The 20402-nt window shown below is 42.6% G+C and overlaps 1 protein-coding gene across 2 annotated transcripts in view; it reads left to right on the plus strand.

Moving 5' to 3' along the window:
- The window catches only part of setd3 (SET domain containing 3, actin histidine methyltransferase), a 39059-nt gene extending 34142 nt beyond the window's left edge, over positions 1–4917 (plus strand). The window contains exons 13-14 of one of the 2 annotated variants that reach the window (XM_041954183.1): positions 103–471; positions 1385–4917. In XM_041954183.1, the coding sequence (XP_041810117.1) occupies positions 103–471; positions 1385–1387 (372 nt within the window). In that variant the 3' untranslated portion in view covers positions 1388–4917. Of the gene's footprint in view, positions 1–102 lie in introns of both variants that reach the window. The other variant, XM_041954182.1, reaches the window with a different exon arrangement.
- Positions 4918–20402: the final 15485 nt, after the last annotated feature.

The raw sequence follows: 20402 nt of genomic DNA on the forward strand, positions 1-20402 counted from the left end.
ACCCTTGTTATTTTTTACCATCTGATGACCTTTTGTTATCTTTCCTTCCCTTTTCCTCCCATTTTTTCTTTATTTCTTAACTCCTGGTCTGGTGTCTTGTAGGAGGACCGCTCCCAACTTGAGAAACCTGATTTATCCCTCCATTCTCGCGTGGTGATCCAGCTCCGCCTGGCTGAGAAGCAGATCCTGGAGAAGGCGTCAGCCAGTGGACGGGCCAAGCGTCTGCACTTCCAGAAGAAACTGGAGGAGGGCGCTCCGTTGCCTCGCTACGAGGAAAGCGATATTGCTTTGCTGGAGAATACGGACGCAGATGCAAAGCTTCCTATTATCCTGCGCAAGCTGGAGGAGGTGGAAGAAGGCCAGGAGCTCCAGGCGGAGGAGCACAGTCACCTCCTGAATGGGGAGAAGGCTATGTATGGGATGGAGATGGAGGCTAATGGACAGCCAGTGCAGGAGGAGACTCAGGAGAAGGTCAGGAAAGATGTTAATTCAGCTTTGGACTCAATTGGAAGTTCAACCCAGAAAGGCCAAAGGGAAATGGCAAATCTAAGTTCCAGTCGAACTACGGATAATCCCAAAGAGAACAGTGAATAAGTAGAATCCACTTTCTGCCACAGATCATGCTCATCATGCTATTTATTTATTTTTGTGTCTCTTAAATGACTCAGAAATATAGAAGCTGAAAAAATTTGAATTCTAAGTTGCAGAACTTCTCTGACTGTACGTTCATCCGCTGTGGCTTTACTTAGTTGTCCGTTGCTCAACTTGTTTAAAAATGCTGCCAGTGTGTCCCTCAGCCTTCTGTGCGGAACAGGATTTAATTAAAATTAGCTTTTGTTTTAAGTTTGGAACATAGATTCACATTTTGAAACACTTGGCGGCCTGCAGCGTAGGAAGAAAGCAAGGGGGGGTCACCGTGAACTGGTTCCAGCAGATTGTTAGGTGAAGATGTAAAAAACAAAATGGATAGAGGTGACACTTCCCACAAAGCCAAAAGCTTGTGAATTGGTTGGTTTATTACTGCAGTTTGTGTGTCCAGTATGTTTTGAGTTGACAATCATATTCTGTGGTGTGCTACTGAGTTATGACCATCACTGCCCTCACTTCCCCTTTCCTCTGGTTAAAATCATTTCATGCAAAACAGCTGAAGGAAACAGAAACTGTTCTCATTAGCCTGTCAGACCACATGTTTGAAATTGATGGAAACTGTTATGGTTCAGTATGATAAGCCAAAGCGGAACATGGTTTTGCTTTCTAAATGAAGCAGTTTGACTTTAGCATCAAATTGTGTATTTCTGTCATTGCATAGCTGCAGCCCTCGTCAAGAGACAGAGAGTTTAGTTTTAAAAAGTATCTTTGTGAATGTACTCCGTTTACGTTGCAGTGATTATCTGCTGATGTTACCAAAAGGGAGTGATGGGTGACACAGTGACTGCCCCTGTTATTGCCCCTGAGAAAGCCATACACAACACCGAGGACTTGGTGAGACACGCGACGACGGCGGCGGCGGCGGCTCATGCGAGTCCTTCTGTTGGAAGCTTTTTGTTCGACTGCCTTAAAACGAGGCGATTTCAGCGGGACACTTTTTGTACGAAAAACACGGAAGCGGTTTGTGTTGACTGTATGCGTGGCCCACATGACTCGGACAAAGAGCCGACGCTGACTGAATCCCTGGCGGTCAATGCAGCGTGGAGGGAAGAATGTGCAATTTTGACCAGAATTCTCATCTATTAGAGCATTTTACCTTCTCGTAGGAAATGTGGCCAACCCGTCATTGCACATCATCATCTCAACCATTCTGCATAGTCATGGGTGAGATCATGAGGTGAGACTTTGTGCTTCAGCTCTACTATAGAAATGCAGTTTTGGTTGTAGTGCTACTGTTTGTGGCTCACTTTTACATAAACAATATATGATTGATGCAGTCTGACCATCGGTCCACCTACTACTCCACCCCTGTGCTTTCAACCGCATGTCATGGTTCATCACAACATGTAATTCTTTAGCTGAATTTGGTACAGTTCTAGTCACATATGGGGGAGAAGTCTTAACGCCCTTGGCATTGGATGTGCATGGTCTTTCTCCACACGTCCACTGACTCCATGACTTTGACCCATTCCCAGTCCTCTCCCCGATCAGGGTCAAAGTCAGTGGACGACCAGAGAAAGCTCGAGGAGGACATTCACATCTGACACCAGAGAGCATCTTTGAACAGAGACAGAGGTTAGCATCTCCACCCTCATGCCCGTTTAAAGCTGACAGTTTGTCCATTATCCCATTTCAAACTGGTTGAACAGAGTGCTGTCTGTAAATAGAACAGCGTTCAGTGGATGGTCTCATTGTGATAAATTGTTTGAAAAAGGTGGAGCAATCAATAAACAGATGTGACATTATTTACATTCATTTCTTTAGACCTAGACTGCTGTCTCACCCGTTAAATTTGAGCTCACCTATCCTGCAAAATCCTCAACTTTTTTTAAGCGAACAGTCGATCGGCCTTGATCTGCTGACAGTCATTTCAAAAGCTCTGCCTCTCCAAATTCCACACTTATGTATTGGGGGAGAGAAGGGACAGTTATATTCCTCCAATCAGAAACAAGCTGTGATGACACTGACTCTCTTTCAAAACACCGTGTACGGCTTTGTTGCAGCCTGTCTGCATCAAATAGTGAAAGGAGCTTGTTTGCAAATATGATTGACAGGTTCTTTCTCTCAGTAATCAATTACCTTTATCAGCTCAAGTAGTCATTTTCCTTTAGACTAAATGAGAATGAATAGGACAGACAGATTAAACATAAACCCAAAATTATCATTGAAAAGCTATTTTAAAAAATGGATGAAGACTTGCAGTGGAGTCTTTGCATAATGCTGTGCGTCGTCATGTAAGCCTAAAGTGTGAAGAAGTTTTTCTTTGTTTTTCATTTTGATAATTATTAATAGCAGTTATCAAGAATTCATAGTCATTTAATTTTAAATCCTTGTTTTGTTCAGATGTGAATCTGCTCCTGTTACACATCTTTTGACACAATATGGCAATCCATTTTGAGACTCGGACAATTAAAATGTTTATATACAATATTACATTGTCAGACATACCTGATGGAAAATACAGTGATTAGCTGTATGTAGCTGTAAGACAAATTGATTGATATTAATCTCATGTCTGTGCATTAAGGACAGAGCTGGAATCAGGAGGACATTTGCTTATTTTAGCAGAAAGAAGGAAAGAAGGGGCAAACAGGTAGCCTGGCTCTGTCCAAAAATCCAAAACAGGCCTACCAACACCTCTAAAGCTCATTAATTAACACTCTGTAAGTTGTTTGTTGAAGCTATATGTATGAGGGCTGCAACAAATTGTTTGCATTAGCGATTAAAATACCATTATTCTCTCAATTAAGAGTTTGGTACATAAATCTCAGAAAATAGCGTCTTTTTTTCAGTCCAAAAACCAAAGATCAGTTAATTTTACTATCACAAAGCTCCAGGAAAACCAGCAAATGCTGACATTTAGGAAAGTTAAACCAGTGATTGTTTGCCATCTTTTGCTTCAAAAATTGCCTAAATGATAAATCACTCATCAGTATAATCGATTGATTAATTGATGAAGATAAAATCAATCAGCCAGTTCTGGTGGATGAGAATTTTGGTTTCCAGGCAGTTCTGTGCTGAAACTAACCAAGTCTAGCTTCATGCTTAGCCACACTAATCACCTCCCATTTCAGACTCTATCCTTAATGCACAGACATGACAGTGGGACCAATCGTCTCATCAAATTCTCAGTAACAAAGTAAATCAGCGTATTTACCAAACTATTTCAGTTCTAGGATGTTCCATTGGCAGTCCTCCTAAAAAATGTTGAATCCTCTACAAATTGAAATATACCTTACAACTGTCCCCGATCTCCCCAACTCGATGTTTGTTCTCAGAATTGATGCTGGCTAACATGTATGATTAGCTCCACGGCTTTGATTTGAAGATTTTTGGGACTGTCAGTGAGTCTTGGCTTCGGCTTATCGACCACGTGAAATGTGAGTTGGGCTCACTCCTGGATAACCAGTGAAGTTGGGAAAATTTTGGTCAACTGACGGAGGCTTGATGGTGGTGTGAAGGGAAGGCGGTGAATTCTCACAGCCACAGTGACTACGTTCACATGCACAAGATATTTCCCTTTTATTCTGAGAAAGACAGTGTTCATACTAAGCTGCTTACCTGGCTAATGAAAATGGATTTTTCCTCTACTATTCCCATTTACATGCCGCGCATACTCTTTCATAATATTTAAAATAGGTGCAGGAATGTGGGCCTTTCTTTTCCAAATGGAATATGCTGTTTACACGGCCCGTATCAAATTCACAATACTTTCACTTCATTCTGAATAATATCGCAAAATTAGTGTGCATGTGAGCGTGGTCTGTGTTCCCTCTCCAAGTGGGATGCATTACATTGACCAAAACTAGGCTGTGTTCACCCGAGGTCAGCGGTTTATGGCCGACCGCCGTGTACCACGTGATGCTCTTGTTTTGTATCACATTTGATGTGTCACTTGTCTTTCTGTGGCTCGAGCACTTTTCCATCACAAATCTGTATTTTTTATGCAATCATGTACTTTTACCAACCTTATTGGTAACATTCAGTCTGTTTGCTGCTTTTCTACAGACCTCTGTACCTGTGTGTGTGTGTGCGTGCGTGCGTGTGTGTGTGTCTGTGTGTTTACGCCTGCCTGCCTGCGAGCTCCTAGCTTTGACCATAGACTCAACAAGTCCTGGCCGGGTACGTTGTTATCCAGCCGATCCGGACTCTTCATCATTTATGCAGTAGTTCTGGGTTCCTGTCGCTGTAAAGAGAGACCCAGGGTGTTGAGTTGATAAGGAAACTTGTCCTGAAGCTGTCAGAGATTAAACTTCATCTCATTTCTCACCTCTTATGCATAGTGTTGTTTTTTTTCAACCTCCTGTCTTTGGATCAAGCCATCTCTTCCTCCAGAGACACGAGGTCACCACCATCTATTATTCTTCTCTCTTCTCCTTTTGTTGGGAGAAAAGGGTTTATTTAATGTCTTTTCCCCTCCTTTGCCCCCTGGCCCTATTACCAATTGATAAAAGAAACATTATCTTGAATCATTTAATTCGGGGCAATTAAATTTTGAAATGCCCCATTCATAATTCATGGGTGTCTAAGATAAAACCCCTTTAATCCTTGAATATATTATTATAATGGGCATTGGGGTGGGCAGCGGAGAGCGCGGCTTGTCCAGTATTGTTAGTACTTGCTGTGTCAGTGCTGGGAGCAGGCCTGGGACCAGCACTCCCAAGTAATCCTGCTCCATGAATTATAAACTGCCATCCATATTAATGTGCAATGGCAGCAGCCCCGGCCAGGGCAGCATTGTCATGCAAGTGTTTACTGGTGTCGCACTTGTAATGCCGGGAGATGGGCCGAGGGTGGGGTGGGGTGGGGTTCAGGTTCAAGTCAAGCCATTAGCATTTTAGGCGAGTGAGCGTGGAATTGAAGGTGATGGACAGACGAGTGCATTGTTATCACACTTTTTGCCGTCTGCTTAGTTCACTGCATTACAACTGACGCTTATTTCCTTTGAAGTGACCCCAACATCAAAGATTATCTCAGTATTGTTTAGGTCATTTAGTCCAGTAGCTTGCATCGATGTAATCGTACATGTATCAACTTTCAGTCAAACATTGAATTGTAGAACATAATCTTAAGAAAATTAGGTGTCTAGTCTTTGAAATGCTTTTGTATATAACTTAGTATGAATGAGTGATAAGACCAATGTTAGGATTTAAGAAAAAAATTAATTAAAAAAAATAATTTCAAAGGAAACCATATTACCATAGGTGCAAGTCTTAATACTATATGTTGACAGAAAGGTAGAACCTTACTACAAAAGTCATGAGCAAAAAGTCACAAAACTACAGAAGTGTATGGAGGCATAATGAAATCACCCAAGTTTTTTTTTTTTTTTTTTGCCCTCTTTTTCATTATTATGTCTAAATTCAGAGAAAAAAATCTGCTATTGTTCTTCTGAATTCACACGATTATTGTCTCAATCAGAGTGTTTAATAACAGGAAACATTACTTCCTGTCAGGTCTACAGTAATGTTACCTTCGCCTACACAGAAACCGTAAAAGACGGAAAGGTCATTATGTCATGATACCAACGGTCTAATGCTCTGTTTGGTGCCTTTGGTGCCAGTTTTACTGAAGCCTATGGGAGATGCATGGATATAATAGCCACACACTGTTTCCAAATGTGCACATTCGTTTATTTGCTGCTGGTCTCCACACGGTATCCAAAGATGATTAAAGGCATACTTCCCAGAAGTTGCAAAAGTTGCAGGTGAAATGTTTTGTTTAGGATGAATAGATACTGTAAACGAAATCTGCATTCCTCATTCCTTCTCTCTTCCTTTTATTTGGATCCGGAGGCTGCTTTACGATGATTGACAGGGCTAATAACATCTTATATTATGGGAATATCACATATTCAAATGAAAGATTTGCAAACCGTCTCAGATTATTAATTGTGCTATAAACACACCTGAGTTCTAACACAACAACAATGGGATATACTTCATGGCTGTCTTTTAGAAAACAAGCTTTTAACAACTAACTTGGTCATCAGAAAATAATGCATCATATATTTATGAATGGGCTGTAATCCCATTCATGCCCTGCTGTGATTAACCTACGAAATGCCTGGTCACCACATTAAAAACTGTACATCATATTAAATTACAGTTAGTAGTAAAATTACAGTTAATAAGCTAACTTATTAAGATTGGCCTGTTATTAACCTTGATCACATATGGATGAGATGCTCCTCTATGTTATAATTCTAGCATTAAGGTAAAAAAGAAGAAGAAGAAAAAAACAACACAGCAACATGCGGCTGCCTCCATCATGAGAGGCCAGATGAGGGAAGCTTGTATTTACCATTCGTTTTGCATGTAGTGTTTTTGATCATTCTTAAAATCACCTCAGTGACTTAGATCGCCCACTTTACACTCGGTGCTCGGAGGAGCTGCCAAAAATGAAAGTGAGTAGCGTTCACCGCCTTGCAAAAAGAGCAGGAGAGCTCCGACCTCAGTGCTGGATACGGGGTTTAAACTGAATGTGTCGGGCTTTGTCTTCAGTTGGACTGCTGGACTGTCTCTGGGCTCGTCACGTCCCATCATCTGATTGTAGTGCATCAGTAGAGGACGGTGCAGTGCTGGCTAGGTCTACCTCTTCACACAGCACCCTTCTGTACATCCATCCTCTCGAGCTCACTCCAAAGTGCTGTCTTAATGTTGGTTTTTCTCCCAAAGCCATCACTGTAACGAAAGTCAGCAACTGAATTGTGTTCACATTTAGTCACACAAGCACTTTCTGTTTTTGGAGGAGAATCGTGCTGCCTTCATTACGGTCAGCTCTGAAATCTTGCACCATGATAAGTGCTGTTTGAATTCTCTATGAGCTTCGGAAAGGGGCTTCGGTTTTTCCTTTCTTATCTCCTTCAGCATAGGATACACTGGACCATGCTTTATGAAAGGAAAGGAGATAATACTGGCCCACAATTCCTTGCAGCAACAACATTTAAAGTGACGCACCATCTGCCTATTGACAAAAAAAAGTGAAGAACACTTTCGACATCCACAGCCTGCGTTAGCCGTAACAACCTCAAAAGCACGTTCAAGTCAACACTGAAGACGGAGAGACGGCACCTGGACGTGGACGAGAGATGTGACAAGCAGTTCATCACAGGTTAGAATAACGCAGCAGTGAGGACACAGACGCTTCATATTCTCTCTCTCCCCCTCTCTCTCCCTCTCCCCCTCTCTCCCTCTCTCAATTTCAATTTTTTCAATTTCAATAAGCTTTATTGGCATGACTGTAGATCAACAATATTGCCAAAGCCATTACAAACACAAAGTACAACAACAAAAGTAACTCTCTCTCTCTCCCCCTCTCTCTCTCTCCCTATCCCCCCTCTCTCTCTCTCCCCCTCTCCCTCTCACCTTCTCTCTCTCCCTTTCCCCCTCTCTCCCTCTCTCTCTCCCCCCTCTCTCTCTCCCCCTCTCTCCCCCCCCCCCCCCCCCCCCCCCCTCCCTCCCAATTTCCAATTTCAATTTCAATAAGCTTTATTGGCATGACTGTAGATCAACAATATTGCCAAGGCCATTACAAATATAAAGTATAATAATAAAAGTAATTGAGTAAAAAAAATATATAACAGATAATTTACATAAAATTAGATTAGCTAGATTAGATATATAAAAATAAAATTAGATATGTACATTAAATAGATAATTAATAAGTTTTAATTAAATAATAAAAAAAGAAAAACAAAACAAACAAAAACATGTTGTAAATATAGACCCTCTCTCGCTCTCTTCAACGTTAACATCATACAACCACAGCACTTTGGCCGTTATGGCGACAGATGAGTCCAACCTGTCCACACACAGAGGTAGACTTGAACTGCATCACACCCAACTGTACTGCTGAGAAGCCACCTGCAGCAAGCGCTCCTGACTGTAACCACACCTGCCATACTGTACAAAGCACGTTTCATGTGTTCAAATGACTGTGGTTTAGCCGTTAGCATCTGTATGACAGGCCCGGCATATAGGTTAACAGACTAACACACACACTTGCTTCAAATTGGCCTATGTGGTTAAAACCTCAGCTGATGGCCAGAAGAACTGTACTCACACAGAGGAGACAGTCACTACTGCTGCATATAGCACCTGTATATGTATTTTAACATCTGTCCGTGTCTGTAACACAAGTGCTACAATTAGTGCTATTGTTCTGCTCATGTTTAGCTTTTACTTAACAGCTGCCTGGCCTTTTCTTAGACCCCCTGATTCACATGTCTTACTAATGTTCTCACGGTTTAAACAGCGTCCAAAAACTTTCAATAAAAGGCATCTTAGTTGTGCAAAAATCTGATACACGAGTATTCACGCTAGTAGCACTGAGTGACTCAAGAATGTACAAGCTAACTTTCTTAAAATAACCATATAAATAAGCAGAGATGTCCCCGTACCACCCCAAAGCCTCCCCCCTCTCCCCAGAGCATGACTGACTATAATTCAATGCTCTCAGCAGCACATAATGGAAGCATCCATCTATTATTGAAGAGGATGGGAGAGGGATGGGGGAGTCTCTGGCCTGGCGTGAGAGGTCTTCATCACAGAGGAAATGAGGATGAAGGGACAAAAGATGAATAGCAGAGAAGACAGAGTGAATAAAGATGGAGAGGAGGACTGGAGGAGAAGACGGAGCACAGCTTTTCCTCTTCTCCCTCTACAAACTCCTCAAGTGGCTTTGCATGGGTTACTCTTCAACATTTAAAGAGGAGAACTGATATGTACGTACAGCAGCAGAGGAAGGAGAGAGCGAGGTAACATTTGATGATTAGCTTTATTAACTCATCATCACATGATGGGATGCAATGAGGCCACGGAGGTCACAATGGCTGCTCCAAGACTGAGAAGCAGCTCTGTTGTCAGTTCCTGCTGTGAACCATTTTAATGCAGACACAGACACACTTCCACTGCCTTCATGAATTTCACTCCCCTAAAGGAAAATGGCGGTGTTTGTCAACCTGTGCCTTATGTATTTTTGTAAAATTTGATGATCAATCTTGATGACACCTTCTCTGTATTGGAGACTTTCCAGAAAACCTAAGGCCGTACTTTTATTTTAGGTGTTTACTAGAATAGGTTTACATGATGGAACATGTTTGGGCACATTATTGTCCTCGTACTGTCCATTGCTGCAGTATCACCATTCTGTCCCCCTCCTGAGAAGCCCAGAAGCTCTGATTGGTCGGTTCACTCGGGTCTGAGCAGCCACTCGTCACCGTTTCCTGTCAGCTCTGCTGGTGTTCTTCGCTTCTAGCTTCACTTCTACCAGGGATATCACCACAATAACTGCTCCCAGATTAAAAACTTCACCACTGCATGCATCCATGTTAGTCTCGCTGCCCAGCGGGTCACTGATGTTATAACTTTGTAACAGTCTCAGAAAGCTAGCTGCTTGGCTTCATGCACACATACCTACAAGGATCCCGAACAGGCTTCATATAACAACAAAGCTAATGCTAAGCTAGTGCTGCACCACAAACGCAAAAAGCAACATGAAAAAACTATTACTGGTATCAAACCAAGTACTCCCAGTATTTAGTTAGCTTCAAATGAGGCTTAACATTAACACAGTTTCTCTTGACTGTCCCTCATTATCACTAACACCCTAACATTGCTCCAGTCTGCAGGAGAATACACATTATTCATGCAACATGCTAACAATATGTCACACTTTACATCTTCCAAGTCTGAAGTTGGGTCACGGACAGCCGGTACCATCCATCCTTCACCTCGCACCGTTACCAGCCCTCGCTGTCAGAGAGTCTGTCAGAGAAACTTGCACACGCAGTCCTCCAGCCGTCTAGACATTTTTATCCAAGTTAATCCACTGGATCTTGACATCCTCGGATGGTGGGAGTAGATGAAGACTTTTGTGTCGTTCTTGCAGCCAATAGCAGAGCAGTTCCTGCGTTTGGCTCTTAGCTTTGAACTGGCCCTCAAAGCGGTCTGAAGTAAAACAGTTAGCACACACAAGAGTTTTCCAGACCTTGTCGGGGCATTTCTCTCAAATATCCATCAAAAATAAAGTTAATCCACCAAGATGAGACGAGATAAATATCCTGATTTTCCACGGGGGTTTTCAGAGGACTCATTAGTACATATACCTCCAGTCAGACTCAGAGTTTTTGAAATGATTACTGTTGAATTGTTTTGTTTTTTTCTTGCCCTGATCTACATCACTCATATCAAAGTTGGAGATGAGTTGAATGTTTTCAAGATCAAATGTCAAAAACATTTGAAAAAAACATTTGTTACAAAAATGTAACAACACATGCACATTGAGAAATATTGTATTTCTCCCATCATACTTTTACCACTGGCAGCTCTACAAAGCTTTTATTCATGGGTCCCTGTTGTGGCTTATTGTACTTGCTTCAGGATGCACATGTTTGTGAATGCCGATGGTGTGATAGTCTTTCCTGCCACTGGTTTCACATTATTCCTGATCAACAGTTCGTAGGAGTAATGTTTCAGCTAGCACCAAGGTGATTCTCAGAGAGATCACTGAGGGCATGATGCTGAGAGTACACCATGGAAAAGTACAAATATACAAACTCATCAAAGAAAATCAATGACAACAGTTACAGACAGACGATGGATGATTATTAAGTGTATTTCTAAAGTGTCCAAGAGGTATAAGGGTTGTCAGTTTTAAGTCGCTTTACGAGAGATTCGAGGCTGCTGCACTAAAACTAAAAGCAGTCCATCAAAGATCAGTCCTGGCACGAGGTTCCTGAAGAACCAGCGGGTTGAAATTCAATGCAAGGTGTATGCAATGTAACAGAGATGTAATGTATGATGGTCATTTTCTGACCAGGGCTTTAAAAAGCCATACAGACGCCAATACTTATTGTTTCTGTCAGTGGGAAAAGACCAGCTGACCTGATCATACAGGATACACAGTGAGTATTGTGGTCTGTCACGGCTGACATGATGTCACAGAAATACTCACTGATGATGGGACCTAAAAAATCTGAACTTCATTTAAAAGCAGAGTCCATTTTACTGCACTTACTCAGGCCTATCTGTCTATGAGAAGACAATGAAGCTCTGACAAGTCTATGAATATGAATGTGAGTGCCAGTGATCATTTTGGGGGGTGTGCTATGGAAGTATTTTACCCAGCTTCTTTAGATAAGTGCCCAGCAGCCAAAACAAATGATGTCCATTTTTTTAATTCAGTGCATTTCAGTGAAGGTTAAACAAACACTCAATGATAATTATACCTCCACTCAGCGCCAAAATAGATCAGATGAAAGGCATTTTAACTGCTGTCTCTCACAATCACATTGAATGTGAGAGGCAGCCATATGTCTGTTTAAACAGTTTTCAATAGCACAGTTGGTCCTTCTGGCTGAAGACTGAATCATGCAGTAAAAACTGTAAAACTTCAATTAGTTCATTAATTCATTCATAATCATTTGCTTTAATCATTTCAACAATACAACCAGCCTATTTGAGACACACAAGGAACTTGCATATACTACCTTTGTATAACACTCTAGCACAGCAAGTGGGATCAAATTGTTTATTTAAACAGTATGTATGGATACTACCTGTATAAAAATGAAGTTAACAATATATCAATTACTCTCTTTGAGAAACAGCGTCTTCCTACTCGAGCCAACCTCGCACACTGAGAGAGAGAACAGTTGGAATGAAAGGAGCTATGATGAAGTTTCACTCAGTTTTAGGTGCTGCTACTAATGATGAGTAAATTACATTTGTGTGATACACAGGTTTCAGCCTATACCTCGTTATTTTTCAGGCACATACCCACTTCTAAACCCTGGCTGCAAGCTGCAAATTCTTTTTCTTAGGACAGCGAAGATGTGACTAACCCTCCTCTACCTCTGACTGGCTAATTCTTACATTTGTTGGTTCTATTGCTTATGTTTAAATATGAGGATGTTACGTTTAGGCATGAGGAGATGACTGGTTAGGGTTAGGGTAACATATCATGGCCAAGCAATCAGAGGCAGAGGCCTGCCACCTACCTGCCCTTACCTCAAATAATGACACAACAAAATGTGGCCGGAGTCTTTAATTAGAAATGAAGTCCAGGGCCAAAGTCATTTAGTACAAACCAAAGTCAATAAACAGTAACACTGTGACAGTTTTATTCTATTCTCACATATCTGTTACTGGACAATATAGAAAAACAACTTAAAAATGCGTTCATTGCTTACTACACTTTGGTGGCTCGGGCTGGGCCTAGCAGAACGGTGGTGGCTGCACCTGTCTGTGCTGTGGTTGCTTGGTGGTAACATCAACACTAGTTCCTGTGTCAGCAGTAGCTGATTGTTGTTGTGTGGCTGCAGCTGCTGAGAGAGCATCATCAGTAGGTGAGCTCTTCTTGTTGGTGAAACACTTTTCTTATGTCTTCATACTGACATAAAAAAAAAACACTCAAACTTCTCAAGAGGTTAACGTCACTCACGTTGTCACAAACAACTCAAAAGCAGTCTAGAAGATCACCAGCAGAAGGTGAACTTAGGACAAATGATCAGAAGTAGACACAATAACAACATGACATTTCATACACTAATGTTGAAAGATGGTTGAACGCAAGAGAAACAGGTGGATGAAGCACATATAGATCCTCCTTTAACAATGAAAATAATAAATCACACACAAAAAATCTGATAATAACAATAACAAAGCTGATTTGTCCTGGGAGGGCTAGACAGGGGGCCTGGCCTACTGGGGCCCTTATATTAAACATGTCTATGGACCTGGATTTCACATCTTTCCTCCTCTCCTCTCCTGGTCTCCTTCCCTTGTCCTTTCCTTCCTTCTTCTCTCCTCTTGAATTCTGACCTAGAAACACAGAAAAGATGGATAGAGAAAAAAGAGACAAAGGAGACTGAACACTGTTGCCCTATCTCTATCTGATTTAAATGTAATAGCCACTTCTTTCTTTCTTTCTTTCTTTCTTTCTTTCTTCTTGTCTTTCTTCCTTTCTGTCTTTCTTTCTTTTCAGGGAGAGGGAACATCATTCTCTATTCTCCAGGTCAGAGAGGGAACAATTAAGTGTGGAACGCGCTGGGAGTCGCCGACAGGTGATGAATGGCCGGGCCGGCTGCAGCTGACAATATGCAGACAAACCAGATCATTTGCAAATGGATGTGGGGAGATGGAGGATGGGGGTGGGGGCGCTGGATGGAGGCGAGCGAAGTCAGGGGCAGCCAAAGTGGAAGAGGAGAGAAGTGGAGGGCGGAGGAGGAGGGGAGCGAGAATGGGGCAGGGGTGGGTGGGGGTGGGGGGGTTAACCCTTTCCAGGATCATTTCTCACCAAGGAGAAGAGGGAGGTGGAGGAGATGCAGCCACCTGCCCAACAGAGAGGCTCATTTGTTAGAGCTGATGGAGGCTTCCAGACAGCACATTGCTCTGGGGAATACGCTGCAGCCCAGCTAGCATCATCACATCACTGTGTTGACCAACATCCTTGTGCACAATTCACTGCGACGAGTCAAAGTCGCTCCCCTCGCCCTCACTCGCTCTGCTCAGAATAATATAACTCAGCTCTCTTCAGCAATATATTCACATTGGCCAGTTTTTAAAAAATGTATCTTTTGTATTTATTCAAAAAAGTCTGCAGCTTATCTTTATCTAAGTCACGGCTTGCCTACACTTCCCAGCCTCCAGACAAGGGCCACCGCTTTCAGCTGGGTGACATGTTCAAATCAAGTCTCCTCCACTCTGAAATGGGTTTCTCTTGCTGTGATGTTCGAGTTCACTGTGCACACAGTTTGTTTTCAAATTCATCTGCTGAAGGAAGAAAGTTTCTCTGAGCTCATCTTAATTCTCAGTTCGGCATGTCACAGGTACGTCACAGGTACGTCACAGGTACGTCCAGCTGCCTCAGGATTCGGTGATATCATCACTAGCCAATCGTGGCCCAGTACGCAGCTCACACTCGAAGCCTCTTCGGAGACTTCGGAGTAGGAGACATGCTGAGTCCAGCTGCTGAGGGAGAAGGAACAAATGTAACTTTAAGAATTGTTGAGAAGATACTGTATCAGCTATGACCAACATTATTTGAATCATCCAAGTTTGGCCAGGTTTTGTCTCTTGAGGGGCCTGATGGAAAGTCATCAAGGTTTCCACACAATACTCCATTACCCAGAAGCCCTGCAAACTGATGTCAGTCAAGTTCCAGAGTAGAGTCGATTTCCAAGACTTTCCTCATAGCTTTGAGAAGGAAAGATATGAGTGAAACTCAACTCGGATCTGAGCTAGTATCCCTCAGTCGTGGCGATCTTCCTCAATCTTCCTCCTCCCCTCACCTTCTTCCCTTCCCTCCTTCCCTCTCTTACTCTCACTCTTACACAAGCATGCATTTCCTAATTGACCTGAGCTGTGGACAGAGGCGCCACTTAGTCACCTGACATGTAGATCAATCACTTACTTGATTCTAATAGGCCTACCCTTAACAAGTTGCGCCTGCACTGGAGGACATCTGAGTCACTGACACACGTCCACACATCCAGATGCACACAAACGCATGCACGCACACACACACATACAAAGGTGGTGTCCTTGTTTTGCATGTGGCAGACGTTGACTGTCTGCTTGATGGATCTGCTGTGGTGCTGCTGATGGAAGCCAGGAGCACTCCTCCTTGTCATGTACTTTGTGTGTGTGTGTGTGTGTGTGTGTGTGTGTGTGTGTGTGCATATGGTGTAATGGACAAATAAATGTGTTGATCTCTGTTTGGCTCAGGGGGTAGTATGACTCGATTTAAGCCAGACTGTACATACACAGTTTGGATGATGTTGGTAACCTTCAGTCACTCACACACACACACACACACACACACACACACATCCTTTAACATACATGTGATGTAGTGGTAGTAGATTCTTTCCCTGTATCAATACTGAATTCTTCCACATCCATAGTTTATTTGCAGGAGTCTGATGGAGCTTTGCTGCGCAACAGATCATTAAAGTCATTAAGATCAACAGAAGTCTAAGATAATTTATTGGGCTAATTTCCAATTAAAGGAAAAGGTCAACAGTTTTGGAAATACACTTGTTTGCTTTCTTTCCAACAGTTTAGATTCATATCAATCTCATGAAAGATGAAGACTGGATATATTTAGCCTAGCTTAGCACAAAGACTGGAGGCAGGAAGAAACAGCCTGGCTTTGTTCAAAGTGCAGAAACATGTCCGACACTTATAAAGCTACCTCATTTATTTAAGCTGTCCACAAACAGAACAGTTTCTCATTTTAAAGAGAGTGTGTGTGAGACTGGTATCATCTTCTCATTTCTTTCTTAATAAGAAAACAAACAGGCGCATTTCACAACATTCCTTTGAGATCCACAGATTCTGACGTAAAGTGAAATCTACAGCTAACATCCACAGAACCACATTTGGATAGACGGCTGCGAGCGCCCTTCCTGCCCCGCCTGCTGTCAGAAAAATAGTACAGCGGGCATAGAATAGAACAGAGCACACTGTGATGTGCCAAGAAGGGCTTTAAGTGGGTGAAAGTGCAGCAGCACTTTCATGCCAAAATGGACGCCAAAATTGCACTGTGCCACTGGATCTGCAAAAACACAGCTTTATCTGAGTGTAGGTGTTAGCAAGTTTCCTTCTACCGTGAGATCACTGAGCGAGCACAGGCAGACAGAATAATTATCACACAACAACATGGATAATCTGTTTGCACTATAGCATGAATATACAGCTAATAGATGTCCAGGCTAAAACAGGGCTTTTCAGCTGTAATGGCCTTAATCAGGGACCTAAAATGCCCCCTGACACCGGACTGATGAGAGGCAGTCCTGGAACATGTGTACACTCTATGTGAGAAGACAGTGATTGTATAAGTGAACAGAGTGTAGGATTACAATAACAATTTTAACACTTAAGTAGGTAGTAGTTACTAAGTAGGCCTACTTAATGCCTTAAAACTGAACAGTTATTTAAAAAACCCCTCACTTTTTAAGAGGCCCCTGTGAGACAGCTGAGGCCTCTGGGAGTTCTTAATGGATCTCTGCAGAAGGCCCTTGAACGTCCTCGAGACCCTTGCTGAAATGTGTGTAAAGTTATGGAGCCTTCAGGGACTTCTGTAGACATGTGATTTCAGTGTTGGGCGTGAATCACTTTCAGGGTGGTGGGTGACAGACGGAAAGGGGCACCTCACTGAGCTGCTCTGAGGTGGGCACAGAGGCTGTAGAAAGTTCACTGCTGCTGTAGCATAAGCTGGGTGTGATGCCTCTTTAACGACTCCTATGCTTGGCGTTGACCTTTGACCCCTCCAGAGTCAGTGACATTAGTCTCAAAGATTAGTGGCTGTTACAGAATGAGCTATCTTGTCTGACACCTTCAGAATTGTAATAAATGCATTTTGTCTCCACACAAGAAAAGCCCTGCTTCTGGACTCCAGCCCATCGGCCTGTTGCTGTGAGTCACCAGTCTCTAGGTAAACCTACAGCCTGCCCAGTCATCAGAAAGGGAAATCAGGAAATAATAGCATCTCTCATGAGGCTCATGAAGACAAACATCTTGTTTTCATCTGAATTTATTATATTTTCACATTTTCACTCTATTTTCTTCCTCCTCTTCAACTTTTTTTCTTCGTTTTTGTAAAACCGCTTTACTGCCACATCTACATTCTCTACATGAATACACACAGTGGACTGCCCTCCTCCCTCTCCAACACACACATCCCACATCAATACAAGAACTCTAGCTTCGTCACATTCATTTCAACCTACACAAGTCCACCTTTATATGTCAAATCAAATCGTCCATTGTGTTAGGTTTGGTCTTGTTTCACTAATATAAATAAATGAATAAATGAATGAATCTCTTATGCAACCTCAAATGTTGAATCATTTTCAAATGGCCCTGGCTAAGAGACTTTGAAAGGCAGACAAAGGGACGTAGTTCAAAAACATACATTTATTACCTGGAACAGAACATGTTACTGAAAAAAAAATTATGCTTATTGCAATTGACCTTCAAAGTGATGAGTCTCATGAGTCTGTCAAAAAAAAAAATAAAAATCATGTATTCTGACCACTGCTCACAGACTTTATTACCAGGCCATAGAAATGCACAGAGTGACTCCCCCCTTCAACCTGCTAACCCCCACCCCCCCACCCCCCTACCACCGTCTCTCTGGTCTTTCTCCTGGTTATGGTGTGATGGCCTGTCAGGAGATGCCGCTGAGAGGGCCAAGAGACGACAAAATCAGCTCAGATCAGACCTGATCCCCTCACACACACACACACACACACACACGCCCAGGCACAGCGGTGTGCTGACCAGTGAGCGGTGAAGAGGCCCAGTGTCGGTGTCCCACCTCATCTTCATCAGACCTCCCAGCCCTGACCCAGAATCTTCCAGACCTGCCACCCCGGCTCCCTGTGTGTGTGTTTGTTTCTGACCTAGGCTACTTTCGGGGACAAATTTCAGACTAAAGACCAATTAATTGGGGAGGACTTATCGCATTGGGGATGAAAGCCATGTCCCCACTTAGAAACCAGCTGATTTTTGGGTCAGTGGTTAAGGTTAGGGTAAGGGTTAGGGTTAGGCAAGTAGTGGTTAGGGTTAGGGTACGTCTCCAGGAAATTAATGTATGTCTACCTAATGACCCCAGAAGTGACCAAAGTCAACCACGTGTGTGTGTGTGTGTGTGTGTGTGCTTCCTCTGACCACATCCATAGTAACAGTGGTTGTGGCCCTGGCTGCGCAGGTGGTCAGAGTGTGTGTGTGACATGATGGCTGTTGGCAGTGTGGGCTCTCCTGCCCAGTAGCCTGACTGTCAGGCCAAATATCTGAAGACGAGAGAAGAATGGAAGGATGGAGGAGAAAGTAACGAGAGGTGAAAAATAATGAGTTCACTATTAAGTCATAGAGGCTGCTGTGTTCCTGCTCTCCATATCTTACCTTCTAGGATCCGTAATCAGAGGATCCTGCAGATTTTCCTCCATTTTTTTTTCCGTCAAGACAATAGTGTCCCATACACGCTTTTAAACAAGTTGTTTCATAACCATTCAAAGCCTTTCAGCTCCAGTCAACAGATCTTAACGTCATTTAACATTCATTTCCTTCTTTTCAATGAGTTGTCCTCTCTGGACAGTTCAGGTTCAGCTTGACATCAGGGCCTAAACTTGGATCTGTATTCCACTGGAATATTCCAAACGAATGTGCTCTACCAAAGCACAATACCAGCTGGTAAGATAAGGGTCATCAGAGGTCCGTTTCACAAAGCAGGTTTACTGAAAACTCCGAGTATGTTAACCCTGAAATGAGGGAAACTCTGAGTTTTCCGTTTCACATAGGAAGGTAAGTCAAACCAGAGAAAGAGGGGTAACTCAAGCCTGTTTCACAGACAGAGGTAAGTTAAACTCTGAGTCAGTTACCGCAGTAACTGACTCTATGAACCTAACCTGGTCGGGACCAGGTTTTACTCAAGGAACCTCGAGTTTCTCTGTGTCTCCGCCCTCTTTCAACCACACACCGTATTTCACTTCCTCATTCATTCATTCAGTCGGCAGACGAGTTTTGGCATAGTTCTGCCGTCTGTTATTAAAAAAAATCATTAAAAATATCAGTCAGTGGAAGTCCATTAGGCACAGTAGGTGGTGACTTTTTTCGTTAACATGGCATGTTAACGTCTTTTGATCATGATCCCGTGGATGAAGGTGCAGCGATACTGCGCAGAGAATTAAATATTCGTCGGGAGATAGTTTCCAGTGTTAGGCCACCACCCGTTCTTCGTGCATCTGCCTTCTTTCTGTTGGCTGAGTAAAAGTCTGTGTTATTTTAAATATAGGCTTAATTATTTAACATAACATGATCTAGATGAGAACACTTTTTTCATTTTTAAATTTTATTTCATTCGTTAACAAAAAACAAAACATTATATGAACACAATATAACCAATTTTACAATGAAAGGGAGCCACTTAATATTTACTTTACAATGTAAAACATGATCAAAATGAGGTAGCTACCTCCATGAGATCATGCAGAGGTCTTACCTGTTTCAACCATGTTTTTATATTTCATTTTAAGCTGCTGCCAAGTGCGCTTCTCCCCCGCGGGATTGCACCTAAATGAAATAAATTAATAGGCAACCATTCAAGCAGTTTTGCCCTGTAATATTATTGTGATTTCAAAGGACTACATTTATACTCACGCATTGACCCGAGCAGCAATGTTCTCCCACGCCGTCTCCCTCTCCTTCGCAGCTGCAGCGGTGTTGGACTTCCGTCTAAAAACGTGTTCATATTCGCTGTATGAGCGCATTAAAATGTCTAATTTCCAGTGGCGTGAAGTACGCAGCTTCCGCTTCCCCGTTGCCATGGTGAATCCTTAAATCGGGGTTCCATTGATGCTGTCTTTTTAAAGTTGCGGTGCACGCGCTTAACTCGAGGTGAACCTACTCTGAGTATATCAAACTAACTCAAATCTGCTGTTGTGGAATCGAAAACTCAGAGTTTCCTATCTCAGAGTAGATCAACTCAGAGTTCAGGGTTACACTCAGAGTTTGTTGAACCTGCTTTGTGAAACGGACCCCAGGTGGATCTTGCTTCATTACCTGATCTCCAGACCTGATGTGTTGAACATGCCATTGCCATCTCATTTCATCACTTCAATAAACAACTCATGGCCTGTCAGGAGCTGTCAGGAGGGGGAGGACCAAATTTAAATAAACAACCAAATTTTCCCAGCAGGGGATTAATAAAGTTTATCTTACCTCTTCAGGTTCATGTTATCTGAGGCC

The sequence above is a fragment of the Chelmon rostratus genome, chromosome 15 (genome assembly GCF_017976325.1).
Source record: "Chelmon rostratus isolate fCheRos1 chromosome 15, fCheRos1.pri, whole genome shotgun sequence".
NCBI classification, from domain to species: Eukaryota; Metazoa; Chordata; class Actinopteri; order Chaetodontiformes; family Chaetodontidae; genus Chelmon; species Chelmon rostratus.